We start from the raw sequence: 13991 nt of genomic DNA, 5'->3' as shown, positions 1-13991 counted from the left end.
TCTAGAATCGAAGTAATTTTACAGCCACTTCCCTGAAATGGTTCATGTTCCTTCTGGTACCTTTCTCAAGGGTGGGAGTAGCCCTGAGGAATATATACTTTGGAAATTTTTATGCCAGCTCTCCAGAGTATTCTTGTGGCCATCATTGTTCTAGAATCAAAGTAATTTTACAGCCACTTCCCTGAGGTAGTTCATGTTCCTTCTGGTACCTCTCCCAAGGGTGGTAGTAGCCCTGAGGAATATATATTTTGGAAATGTTTATGCCAACTCTCCAGAAGTTATATGTGTGATGTATCTTGCTTTCTTCAGTGCCCGAATGTTCAAAAATCTTTATTTGTGAGTGGTGTGGCAAAGCAGGCAGCATCTTCGTTGTGATTTGTTTAGGTGCGCACAGGCAGCACAGCAGCATTACAGTTGGGTTCTGGCATGTCGGGGTTAATCATAATAACAAAGCGCTGTTTGTGTATGATGTGGGGGGAGGAGAATAAACTATTAACTTGTACATTTCTATGGGAGGGGGCAGGGAGAGACTTGTGTTTGCTGAGGAATCTCTCTAGAGCGTTGTGCAGGGTCCCACCACATGTTATAAGGATTCCTCTCCCCCAGAAAAGATTCTCAAACTGCTGCCATCTCCATAAACTATGCCAAGTGTTACTGTTTTCATAAGAACATATGAGAAGCCAATGTTGGATCAGGCCAGTGGCCCATCCAGTCCAACACTCTTGTGTCACACAGTGGCCAAAAGGACCAGGTGCCATCAGGAGGGTCCACCAGCGGGGCCATCAGGAGGTCCACAGCTATTGTCAGCTGACCCCGCCTCCCTCCCGGAAAGGGATCCTATAGTATTTATAACTTAAGCCCAGTGTGGTGAGTGGTGGCTACTGGGCAGAAGTGACAGGTGAGAAGCAAGACCTGATCTCAAGAGGCAAATGATATGTTACTGGGTTGCTGGGCTGACTCCTTGCCTGATAAAAATACCAAGTTTCTTGTCTCTACATTGGTTGCTTCTGGTTGCTTGGTCATTGCCAGGAACTGGAAATCCCTCACAGGACCCTTGCTCAAAAAATCATACCAGAAAATCTAGGGACAGTTTTTGATGGGTAGGATTATGCATAATCCTTTTGGGGGGAACTTACATGTGATAGTTCCTTTATCTAAATATGACAAAGTATGCAAACCAGTCTTAGAATTTCTATGTGCTAGGGATGTGATTCCCTCGATGCAATAGTTGGTTGATCGTTGTGATTTTCGTTTCTGTAACCCACTGTTAATTGATGGGATGTTCAATTAAAAAAATTAAATTAAAAAGAGGCAACTAAGATGCTAGAGACACGAAGCTGCCTTCTGCTGAGTCCAGCCATTGGACTATTTATTTTTATTTATTTATATTTGGATTTATATCCCGCCCTACCCCGAAGGCTCAGGGAGGCTCACAAGGGCGCCATGTGCCAAGGTTAAAACAGCAATACATAATTAAAAACAATAATATTGATAACAATAAATTACAGTAAAACACAATAAAAATTTGCAAACAATTGGGCCAAGATGGATAGCTCTTAACTTCCACAACTACTTTCTAAGGTCTTGTCATCTAAAACCGTGCCCAGGCGCCTCGCTCCCCCGATGGGGGCCAGGCAGTCATGATGTTCATACGCAGTGCATAGGGGACGAAGGTGGAATAATGGTGGCGGCGGCTCCTACTCAAAGGCCTGGCGGAAGAGCTCCGTCTTGCAGGCCCTGCGGAACTGAGACTATCAAGGTCAGACTTGCCAGCTGTGGCTGGTAGTGGCTCCCCAGGGTCTCTGGTAGAGGGCTTTTTCACACCACCTGCTACCTCATCGTTTTATCTGGAGATGCCAGGGACTGAGCTGCGTGCAGAGCAAGTTCTCTTCCAGTGAGCTGTGGCCCCGCTCCATGAACCTGTTTGTTTGGGAAGAGACTCTCTTTAGGAAAGCAGAGGAAGGCAGGATCTGTGAGATCTGGGGCACAATGGAACCTCCTTCCTTTCCCAAGCGTCTCTGCTTCTAGACTGTCCTCGCGCTGACTGCTTTCCCATCCTGTCTCAGGGAGCGCCACTGCCACAGAACGAGGCCAATGCTATGGATGTGGTGATGCAGTATGCTATCCACCACTTGGGCTTCCTCCCAGAAGACATCATCCTCTACGCCTGGTCCATCGGGGGCTTTACAGGTACCAAAATTAATTTTTTTTGTTTGCTTGGGGGGGGCTGGCAGGGTTGGAGGGTGTGGGTAGGGGGGGGCAGCTGCCCAGAGGAAAGAAATGGCCCATCCCTTCCGTAGAGGCTTAATGGGAGGTGTCACTTACATGCGTGCCTCAAAAAGCTTCAGCTGCCCATATCCGCACTTTAAGCCTCTATTGAAGGGTCAGGACATCTTTCTCCAGGCCTGTTGGCAGCTCAGGTGCAGGGAGCAGGTAGGAGGGATGTGGCCGGGAATGTGAGAAGTGTTTCATTTCATATTTGGGGATGGGCAGAATGGAGGCAGGATCATTTGGGGGGAAGCAGGCCTGCCTCTTTGGAATTGCAGATCCAGAAGTGGGGATGGCCAGAGGATGTTTGGAGCCCAGGGTAGGGAAGCCATCAAACATTGTTGTACCCTCTAATTCAGTGCCTCTCAGTCTTTCCTGTTTAACGTCCCACCAGTCACTCTATCAAAGAGCTGGGCTCCACCAGATAAAAACAAAAGGCCCACTTTTTCCAGGGAGTACATTTACCCATGCCACTGTTTGAGGACCACTACTCTAATTAATATGGAGCCCGGTCTACTGATAACGTTCTTATTTGTTTATGATATTTATAATCCTCCTTTCTCACTGAGACTCCGCCCTGGCCTGGATGGCCCAGGCTAGCTCGATCTCGTCAGATCTCAGAAGCTCAGCAGGGTCGGCCCTGGCCAGTATTTGGATGGACAACGTCCACGGAATCCCCAGGTCGTGACGCAGAGGCAGGCAATGGCAACCCACCTCTGAAACATCTCTTGCCTCAAAAACAAGTCTAGCTCACCACTTGGTGGTGCATAATGCTAAAGAGCTAGAACTTTTGGCTGCCGGACAATTTTAGGATCTCCTGGCTATACTACACACCATGCCATATAATAATAATACTGAGACTCAAGGCAGATTACATAATGCAAGTCAATACAATCAGTAGGACAAGAAGACCGCTAATAAACAATGTAATAGGACTAGGATTGTAGGAATCTGAAATGAAGTATAAGTATTTGACATGTTAGATCAAGATGGGTAGCTGTGTTAGTCTGTCTCTAGCAATAGAGAAGAGTAAGAGTCCAGTAGCACCTTAAAGACTAACACAATTTGTGGCAGGGTATGAACTTTCGTGAGTCAGTGCTCACTTCTGCTACAGCATGTTAAACAGTGCAAGACTTCTGCTCCAAGCAGGGGCAAACAAGGAGCTCCAAGCCTGCACTATTGAAGAAATGAGAGGGGCCACATACAGGACATGTGTCTTCCAGGCAAAAGGTCACAGCTTCAATCCCTGGGATCCCTCCAGTCAAAGATTCTTGGGTAGCTGGTGTTCAGAAAGACTTTTCTCTAAGAAGAGGTGGATGAGCCACTTTAGACAGCCTTCTAAATAATTAGGGATGGGCATGAACCTAAATTGCAGTTCAGGGCAGCTCCCAAACTGGGCAAAAAAATGCCCAAACCGAACCAGCCAGTTCAGATCACCCTTTCCATGGCCGTGAGAAGGGGGGGTAACCTGTCCCTTTTGCTTCCAAGCAAAATGCACAGGTTTAATGGCTCGCAGCCATTTAAACCTATAAGCTGACAGGCGGAGCCACCCCACTGTTAGGTTTAAATGTCTGGCAGCCATTTCAGCAGTTCACTTCACTTCGGAGGAGGGGGAAGTGAAACCAGCCAGTGAAATGACACACCACTCAGCTGTTAGGTTTAAATGGCCCCGAACAACCGAACCAGACAAAAGTCTGCTAAATATTCAGGGAAGGCACCTTCCCCGAACATTGGTTTGGGGGTCTACGAACCGGGCCAAGTTGGTGCCAAATTTTTGCTCGTGAGCTGGTTTGTGCCGATCCCTATAAATAAACATTATCTCTTAAATAAATGACATCATACAGTAACTTTCCTTTTTTTAACCCACAGCCACTTGGGCAGCCATGTCATACCCAGACGTCAGTGCCCTTGTTTTGGATGCCTCCTTCGACGACCTCGTTCCTCTTGCCCTCAAGGTCATGCCGGAAAGCTGGAGTAAGGGGAAGAAAAAATGTACACTCTTTTGTAGGGTCAATTCTTGAGAGCCTTTAAAAAAAAAGATCTATTCAAAGGTTGCAGTGTACAGGAGAATTGATGCGTAATGTGCTTTTTTCCAAAGCGGACAGGCTGCTGCTTTCACATTGTCCCGATCTGTACAAGTTGCCTTGAAAAGTTGCCTTTCAGATTAAGCTTTGTGGGTTCGTGTGTGTGGTCTTTTGTAGGGTCAATTCTTGAGAGCCTTTTTAAAAAAAAAAGATCTATTCAAAGGTTGCCGTGTACAGGAGAATTGATGCGTAATGTTGTGCTTTTTTCCAAAGCGGACAGGCTGCTGCTTTCACATTGTCCCGATCTGTACAAGTTGCCTTGAAAAGTTGCCTTTCAGATTAAGCTTTGTGGGTTCGTGTGTGTGGTCCACATAGTCAGTAGCTAGCAGGAGACTGCTCCGTATATTCATGAGACAGATAATCGGCTAAGGAGATCAGTGGGACCCAAAGCAGCAAACAGACTTCTTTGGTTAATGGACAAACTCCCCAAGTACGTTTTCTGCCTATTTCTCCAAGATAGCTCAGTAGATTGACTGTCACTGTGATGTTCCTGGATACCTTCCTAAATCGAAAGGTGATTCCAAAGCCTGGGGCAACACAAGTGAAAGAGCACCAGCTGAGTGCCAGAGCCCTTTGGTCCCTGCAAGGAGATCAGTGGTACCCAAAGCAGCAAACAGACTTCTTTGGTTCATGGACAAACTCCCCAAGTACATTTTCAGTCTATTTCTCCAAGATAGATCAGTAAATTGACTGTATCTGTGATGTTCCTGGATACCTTCCTAAATTGAAAGGTGATTTCAAAGCCTGGGGCAACACAAGTGAAAGAGTGCCAGAGCCCTTTGGTTCCTGTCCTTCAGCTCACACCAAAGGCTGATAACCTCATGCAGGCTCTGGTTTTTTTGCAGCACCTGGAAAAGGGTGCTGATGGTGAGCAACACATGAGATGTTTCCGAGTCCCCTCTCTCCTTAGATACTGGCACTACCTGAGTTGGGGACTCCCTGGTCTTGGGCAAACACCTTTCCCAGGTGTTCCAGCCTGCCATCCTGTAAATGGAGGTTTGTTTATTTAGGAAATTTGCACGTCGCCCCTCTAGGCAACGTACAGTGGCTCACAACTGAAACACGATAAAACTAATCGAGACCACGATGAGACACTAAAGCAAATCTCCAAATAAAAAAAGCCAAGCCAGTAGAGCAAGTAAATTTTAAAAAACGATCAATAAAAAGAAGCCAAGGCCATTTTAAAAGCCGGGGCAGAAGAGCCAGTGTGGTGTCTCAGCTAGTGTTGGAGAAGCTACAGCCTGCTAGGAGTCTTGATTCCTGCGAATGTTGATGGAGGAGTAGTTTGATCCACCTGTACCCTAGGGGGAGCTGTGGAGCATTCTCTAGTGTTTAGGGTTTATTGAACGCTTTTCTCTTGCAGTTCAGCCTATTGTTGTTTTCCTCGCTCTGCGGTGTAGTGGTATGTGTTAGTGCTTGTGCTCCGAAGGTCTCTCTGTTGCCTTAATGGCCTGCAGTGAGTTGTAATCTTTTTGCATAATCCTGTTGCCGTAAATTCACAGAAAGCAAAACTCCAAAGCGTGACTTGGATTTTTATCCTGAACTCTGCCAACAGCTAGAGGGTTACAGTAGGATCTGGGAGCCCCAGGTCTGAAGGGCATTCCAAAGGGTGGGAGGAGGCCACTAGCAAAAAAGCCACGTGTCTGGTTACTGCCCATAAACAGGTTCCGGAGAGTGAACCTCAGGGGTACCTGTTCAGAGCCTGTATTCTGCACTTGAGCTGTGGTCCCTGTTGTTCCTTTGCCGCCAGGTTATTATCATTAGGATCGGGTTGCCTCTGTGTCATAAAGTCCCCACACCTGTCCTATGTAGACAGAGTAAATCTCACTCCCCAGCACCCACCCTGGCTCACTTATTATGGGGGTTGCACGGAAGCACTTTCCAAATGGCTGACTGGCCCATCAGTAGCCTCTGGCTCCCGTTAGCTCCCAGGCCTCTTGCCACCTCGGCTGCACCACAGGTACCTCAGGAGCAGTTGAGCAGGAGATGCTCTGAGGCAGTAGAAGGGGATTGTTTTGACAGCTGTGAGGTGGCCTTGGTTCATTGACAGGCTGACTGAGATAATTCGTTTTCCCTTCACAGGAGGTTTGGTTACCAGAACAGTGAGACTATATTTGAACCTTAACAACGGAGAACAGCTTTGCAAGTAAGCAAGAATAAATAAATGGGGGGGAGGTGTTGTAGAGGAGAACATTGGGAAATTGTAGAGGAAAACGTTAGCCTGTAAGGATGGACACAGGGGCAGAATAGAAGTTGCCGGATTCCGTGGGGCTAAGAAGAGAATAGCACGAAGTAATACTTTTATACTTTTCATTGCATATCGGTGAAAAAATCAGCTAAGAGGCCAGCAGGTGGTGCTGAACAGGGTCTTTCAAAATAATCTCTTAACAGCTCCAATTATCTTTTGATCCTTGAGGAGCAGGAGGAGGAAGAGTGTGAGATGAGCTTTGCTGCAAATTTTGATTTATGGCAAGTTGGGAACATTTTCCCAGGGACCAGCAATTGAGGGTGAGATAATTTTGAGTCGAGGCCATGAGATAGGCCAGGGGCCTGGCCAGCACCTGTGAGGGGAAATGGCTTTCACCGTACATGGCAAAACAAAACTGTCACTTACAATGTAGATGGTTCTCATGGAGTACTAGGCACAACCTGTAGCCAGATGGCCTCATGGATTGAAGCCCGTCCTGGAAACTCTCCCTGGCTTCTGTTGCGCTAGGCCAGTTTTTAGTTTACAGTACTTTCAGTAAATCCAGGTAGTCAGTCGTGTTGGTCTGAAGCAGTAGAGTCCGAGTCGCACCTTTAAGACCAACAAAGGTTTATTCAAGGTATGAGCTTTCGTGTGCAAAGCACACTTTTTCAAATACAGAGAGCATTTCATAGATACTCATGCTTTTTGTTGGAGCCTCCAGAAATATCGTCCTCTTTGAAACAAAAGTTAAGCTTTCTGAGAGAGTTTCCAGACCATTTGCATTTAAAATCTGGCAACTTGCCCCAGTGTGACTGCAAACACAACACAGTTTCTTGGCCCTTCTCAGGAATAGGACCCAAGCCCTCCTTGAGGTAACCAGTGAGTTATTTGCTTAACGTATTTTATTTCCTGATGCCATACACTTCTGCTAAAGAGCTTTGGGCAGATTATGCCTGATTCGCAGCCCAGGTTTTCTATCCAAGCAGCTTATTGCTGAAGCTTAAGCAGGTTTGAGCATGTAAAAGCTGCGGAGTGCCTTCATAACCAAGCATGAATCTTATCATGGTCTCCTTTTCAGGTACCAGGGTCCCGTGTTACTGGTGCGCAGAACCAAAGACGAGATCATTACCACAACGTGAGTAAAATGTCAGTTGAGAAGAGTAACCACAAAACATGGTTAAGCTGAATCAGCCATAGTAGAAACAATCAGAATATTGATGTAGGAGGGTTGCTTTTAGATGAGGGCCAGCATGGATGACCCAAGTAAAATCTGTCTGCTTGTGTTTATAGATCTATATATTTTTGCCCCACCTTTCCTCCATGGATTCTCTTTCTCTCTCCCTCCTCCCTTTTTGTCCTCACAAGAACCCTGTGTGGTAAACTAGACTGAGTAACCGGCCTAAGGTCACCCAGTGAGCTTATTGCAGAGTAAGAATTTGCCTCAAGGTCCACTGACCACTATGCATACGGTACTTTACGCCTAACATTGCGTAATTCTGCCCTCTCCTGAATTTTCAGGGTTCCTGAAGATATAATGTCCAACAGAGGGAATGACTTGCTTCTGAAGTTACTACAGTTCAGGTAAATGTGTCATGCAATTGTAGGATGAAACTGGATGTGACTTGGCCTGATCCAACCCAGGTCATGTCTTTATAACGCAATAGAAGAAGAGGAAGAAGAGATTGGATTTATACCCCGCCCTTCACTTGGAGTCTCAGAGCGGCTTACAAACTCCTTTCCCTTCCCCTCCCCACAACAGACAACCTGTGAGGTGGGTGGGGCTGAGAGAGCTTCCTGAAGATATAATGTCCAACAGAGGGAATGACTTGCTTCTGAAGTTACTACAGTTCAGGTAAATGTGTGATGCAATTGTAGGATGAAACTGGATGTGACTTGGCCTGATCCTACCCAGGTAATGCCTTATAACGCAATAGGATGAAGGGAAGGTACAATGAGAGGGAGAAATTGGAGCAGGAACCGTGTTTTGTGTTTATTAAGCATCTCTTGGCATGGCTTACTTCCAGCCAAGTAACATCTGTAAGAATGACAGATTGGTTTGTGGATAGGGAAGTGTACAGGAGAGGAGGTTGAGGGGGGACACGATGGCTCTCTTGAAGTGTTTGAAGGGCTGTCACTTAGAGGAGGGCAGGGAGCTGTTCCTGTTAGCAGCAGACGATAGGACTCGCAAGAATGGGTTTAAATTACAGGTGGAAAGGTTCCATCTGGATAATTAAGAAAAAACTGTATACAATAAGAGTAGTTCAGCAGTGGAATCGGCTGCCTAGGGAGGTGGTGAGCTCCTCCTCGCTGGGAGTTTCCAAGAAGCAGCTGGGAAAAAACTTGTCAGGGATGCCTTAGGTTGATCCTGCCTTGAGCAGGGGGTTGGACTAGATGGCCTGTAGGGCCTCTTCCAACCCTCTGATTCTATGAAGCAAGAGGGAAGCACAGGATTTGGCTTCCCTTGTATATTAGTCATATTGTGCTTCTTCCACGTCATAGAGGTTTGGTGGCAATCCAGTCCTGCCACACAGATCTACAGTTGCTCTATCTAGGATGGTCCTTGCATTGCTGTCCCTTGAATGGTTTTTCTAGAGCACAGCCCAGAGCGGCCGTTCTGGGACATGGCTTGGTGTCTTGAAGAAAGGCTAGGTTAAGGAAAAACCACAAAACCACAGCGTTTATGTCACTCTTCAAAGCGTTCGGAATGCGTCACGTATCGGGTTAGATCCTGACCAGCATTTCCACGGGCACAAGGACTTCCACTTGCAGGCCATGATTTTTCCCCCCTCCCCTCTTCCGCGGCAGCCTGGAATGCCTTCTGAAATCCTATTGTGGGGGGGAAGAGGACAACAAGAAATAGTTGGGGGGGGGCATTTTGGGCTGCTGCAGGAGGAGAGCAGGGAAATCGGCCTTCACAAGCAGAATTATTGGCCCATGGAAAAATCATCCAGGAGCCAAACCATTACCTAGTAATAATCCGCAAGGTAGATCAGCATTATGTATCCACATATGGTAGATAAAGGGGGCCACGGAGAAAGTGTCTTGCATACGCTTACCTGGTGAGCTGATAGAAGAGGCAAGGTTTCGAACCAAGGGCTTTATGATGCATAGCTCACGTTTCTTTGCCGCCGGTATACACCGGGTTAATTGAAGATCTTTCTTCTAGGAGGGCAGCAGTACTATTAGAGCATCCCAAACTTGACTGCAGAGTGCAGGGGGGTTGGACTAGATGACCTGCAGAGTCCCTTCCAACTCTCAACATTCTATGATTCTATGATTGACTGGAGAGAAAGGAATAGGTGACGGGCGTCTGTTTCAATGCATTTCCCTTACCCCAGGTATCCAAAGGTCATGGCTGAGGAAGGGGTGAGAGTCGTACGGGAGTGGCTGGAAGCGTCCACACCCATGGAGGAAGGTAACACCTACAGACATTTCCTCTCAATGGTGATGCTGAATTATTTGTTGATTTGATTTGATTTGATTTATACCCTGCTCTCCCCATCGAAGCAGGCTCTGGGCGGCTTACATAAAAATGTTAGAACAGTTAAAAACAGAACAAATATTAATATAAAACTTATCTTTAAGTGCTAGTAGGCAGTTCGTATAACCGTGGCGAAGCAACAATCGATCATAATAAGGACTGCAGGCAGCATATATGTTAGGACTGACTCTCAGTCTGGTTCATGCCAGGGAAGCACGGGCATGAGAACACAGGTGGTGGCATTAGGGCACAGGGTTTTAATTAAGCTTATTAGGCACGGCTCCTTAATCGAATGCCTGGTGGAAGAGCTCTGTCTTGCAGGCCCTGCGGGAACTGGAACGGTGGAATTATAGGCCCAAGTTCAGTATACCAGCATTAAGTTTAACAGGGGTACCTCCAGAAGCTTTAGATGAGGCCGTGTCCTCAAAAGGCTGCCCAGAGAAGTAGAGGTAGGCTTGTCTTACATGACAGGCTCTAGACTTTGAGCTTGCGAAGGAGCCAGACACCAGCTGCCCAAGAAAGAAATCCTGCCCCCTTAATTCTGAGTTTGAAGGTAGGTGGATGGGTGGTACTTGGTGGGTGGTGGAAAGTGCCGCCGAGTCGCAGCCAACTTATGGTGACGCCCCCCATGGGGTTTTCAAGGCAAGAAACATTCAGAGGTGGTCTGCCATTGCCTGCCTCTGCTTACCAATCCTGGACTTCCTTGGTGGTCTCCCATCCAAGAAGTAACCAGGGCCGATCCTGCTTGGCTTCTGAGATCCGACAAGATCAGGCTACCCTGGTCCATCCATGTCAGGACGTTGCTCAGTGGGTGGATCTAAAGGAGGAAGGGGGGGGCTACTGAACCACAACCAGTAGTGGGTGGAAGAAAGCGTTCCGCTTCTCTCCACTTCAGCCCGTCCCCTCAAATAATCTCTGGTCCCCCAGGTGCACTAATGTGGTGCCTTGTGCTTGAGGTAATTTGGCCCTAGGGCTATCCGGGCCATCCCCACCACCGCTGGCATTCGAGCCGGTCAGTTCTCACAAGGCTCGACTGCCTTGTCAACCCTTTCCCGTATGTCCACAGCCTCCGTTTACAGCCGCTACGAGGTGGAAGACGACTGGTGCCTGTCCGTGTTGACGTCCTACAAGGCCGAGCATGGCGACTCTTTTCCCTGGAGTGTTGGTGAGCCCCGTGTGGGGAGGAGAGGCGTCAACAGGAGGGGGTCATGAGGGGTGGAAATGGGTTGTGGAAGCCAGAGCAGGAGAGCCGGGTCTGGCCGGCAGAAACGTCAGAGAAATGTTGGTTGTTAAAACTAGAAGATGGGGGTAATATTGTAGTTTGGTTATTCTTGAGGAAATTATCCCGCCGTCCTATTCCCCCACCCCGTTGGGTTGGTCCATTCTAAATTTCATTCCCTTCACTGACCAGTGAAGCCAGAGAATTCCGTGACTTAAGATTATTATTGCGACTATGGGTTAGAACCCCTCTGCTGGATAAGAGCTCACTGTTACCGAAGAGGTTGAGTGGTCAGTGGTTGAGGATGATAGAATGTGAGGGGGCGTCTTGGGGGTTAGAATGCTGGGCATGTGTGGATTTTACTGCCCAGAGGGTCCGGGAGAGACCAGTGGGCCAATGTGGTTTTAAGGTCTGGAGGGAAGGACTGGGAGATCTTGACCCAAAAGCTGGGTCAAGCATTTTTTTTTAAAATAGGATCAGAAAGTGATATTGAAGTGCCTTAAACAGCCTGGGAAGAACAGACGGGATAACATGTCTCAGAATGAAGGGGACGCGTCCCATAAATCAGGTTACAAGTCGAAGAGGTAGCTGCCACTCTTTAGCAAACACGATACAGAGGGCAAGTGAGGCTATGTTGGGGAATGGGTCCTAGGACTCCGCCTTCCTTGTGTCTTCAGTCCCTTTAACCCCTTCCCTTATTCTTCTCCAAACCAGGGGATGACATGACTCCAGAAGGGAGACGGCAGCTTGCACTATTCCTGGTGAGTCTTTGACAGGAAGCGCATCTGTTTTTCCACATCTCTCTAGTTCCAGATCCTTCAACCTCCCCCATTCCCTGTTAAAGCAGCCAAGAGTCTAGAGCAGCGGTTCTCAACCTGTGGGTCGCGATCCCTTTGGGGGCCGAACGACCCTTTCACAGGGGTCGCCTAAGACCATCGGAAAACAGTAGAAAAATTACAGTTATGAAGTAGCAACGAAAATAATTTTATGGTTGGGGGTCACCACAACATGAGGAACTGTATTAAAGGGTCGCGGCATTAGGAAGGTTGAGAACCGCTGGTCTAGAGATTATGGTGGTAAATTTTTCATACACACCATGGGTCATTCCTTGTGTCCCCGCATTTGATCCAGGAATACCGGAAGCATCCCAAGGAAAGGGATATATTCTGCTCTTTCCCGAGCCATATAGAAGCTTAGAGTCCACCATAATTAAAACTATCTGGAGGTAAATGCTCAATGGGTCATGTTCACACCTGCACATCACTTTTCCCCTCTCTGCAAACTCAGTGGTGATTTGCATTTGTGAACAAGATGTCACAGACAAAGTTTTCATAGCCCATCCAGGGCTATTCTTAATGGATGGGGGTCCATTGTGTAGTTCGCTTTAAAAGTTTTCCTAATTCATGGAGGATGTGCCCCTCCAAGGGCAATTAGACATGGCAAGAAAGAACCTCCATGTCATCTTCTGAATACAAGTTTCCAGACGGAGGGGGGCCAAGTAACTACAAAGGCAGTCTTCAGTCTCTGCTTCTCGTGAACACAAGAGGTAATCCAAGTGGGTCAGACCAGGGTTTCAGCTAGTCCAGTGATGGCGAACCTTTTAGAAACCGAGTGCCCAAACTGCGACCCAAAACCCACTTATTCATCGCAAAGTGCCAACACAGCAGTTTAACCTGAATACTGAAGTTTTACTTTAGAAAAAACAACTCATACATTAACTTAAGATGTTCCAAACAAAGTAAGGAAAGCAATCCCAAATGCTTTCATTTACTTAAAATTATTTGGCAGAGAATTCGACACTTTAATGATGGTCTGGGCCTGGCTGGGGCGATGGCATATGTGCCCACAGAGAGGGCTCTGAGTGCCACCTCTGGCACCCGTGCCATAGGTTCGCCACCACTGATCTAGTCCAATATCCTCTGGCCAGTGAGTTGACCTGGAAGGCTAACAAACCGGGCACTGAAGCCCAGGCCTTCCCGTTGTTGCTTCCTAGCACTGGTATTCAGTGTCTTTTTCTGGTTGGCCCCTGTACTAGATGAGTCTTTGGCTCTGATGCACACAGCTCATCACCACCACTGCCAGGATTTGATTTCTTACCTTCCTGGGAGAAGACCTTGTAGGAGCATAAGTAGGAGCAGGCCTCACGTGCTTCTTGCCCAGTGTGTCACAAGTATCAGCTTCCCACCAGAAAAGAAATTAGCTGAAAAGCCATTTCATGCCTTGTGAAGCTGCAGTCTTCCCAAGGAGCAAGAGCAGCTCCAGAATCACCCAGTAGCCGCTTGTATGGTTTTGGGCAGTGGTGGAGGTCTGTCCTCTTTTAAATGAGCTGTTTCACCCCGTTGGTTCAACCACCCCCCAACAAATTTAATTGCTGTAAGTGAAATAAGGGTATCTTTATTCCCCCCCCCCTTCTTATACCCACAGGCCCGGAAGCACCTCCAGAACTTTGAAGCGACGCACTGCGCTCCACTTCCCCCGCCAGACTTTCACCTGCCTTGGCATTTATAGCATCACTCCCCCCCCCCCCCCCCCCCCCCCCCCCGCCGCACTCATGGCTTTCTGTATCGGCATTGGCGTCTCTCCTTCTGGCTAGTGCATCTGCTTTCCTTGCGTGTGCGTGTGTGTGTACGTCCACCCTTCACCTCTTCCGGTCCCACCCGCACGCTGTAAATTTGCATCCTCTCCCCTGTAATATTTATCCTCTAATCCTAGGAGACCCTCCCCCGTAGTTGTAGGGGGTTCAAAATAAAA

At 47.7% G+C, this 13991-nt stretch overlaps 1 protein-coding gene across 1 annotated transcript in view; it reads left to right on the top strand.

Moving 5' to 3' along the window:
* Positions 1–13781, top strand: part of ABHD16A (abhydrolase domain containing 16A) — a 41844-nt gene extending 28063 nt beyond the window's left edge. The window contains exons 12-20 of the mRNA XM_015420578.1: positions 2067–2190; positions 4138–4242; positions 6435–6498; positions 7619–7675; positions 8059–8121; positions 9879–9955; positions 11088–11186; positions 11955–12001; positions 13665–13781. Coding sequence (XP_015276064.1) covers positions 2067–2190; positions 4138–4242; positions 6435–6498; positions 7619–7675; positions 8059–8121; positions 9879–9955; positions 11088–11186; positions 11955–12001; positions 13665–13748 — 720 coding nt within the window. The 3' untranslated portion in view covers positions 13749–13781. The remainder of the gene's footprint in view (positions 1–2066; positions 2191–4137; positions 4243–6434; positions 6499–7618; positions 7676–8058; positions 8122–9878; positions 9956–11087; positions 11187–11954; positions 12002–13664) is intronic.
* The last annotated feature ends 210 nt before the right edge of the window (positions 13782–13991 follow it).

Source organism: Gekko japonicus, unplaced genomic scaffold (genome assembly GCF_001447785.1).
Source record: "Gekko japonicus isolate JY-2015 unplaced genomic scaffold, Gekko_japonicus_V1.1 scaffold753, whole genome shotgun sequence".
NCBI lineage: Eukaryota > Metazoa > Chordata > Lepidosauria > Squamata > Gekkonidae > Gekko > Gekko japonicus.
The sequence above is the reverse complement of the archived record's forward strand: the minus strand, read 5'-3'. Positions and strand labels throughout refer to the sequence as shown.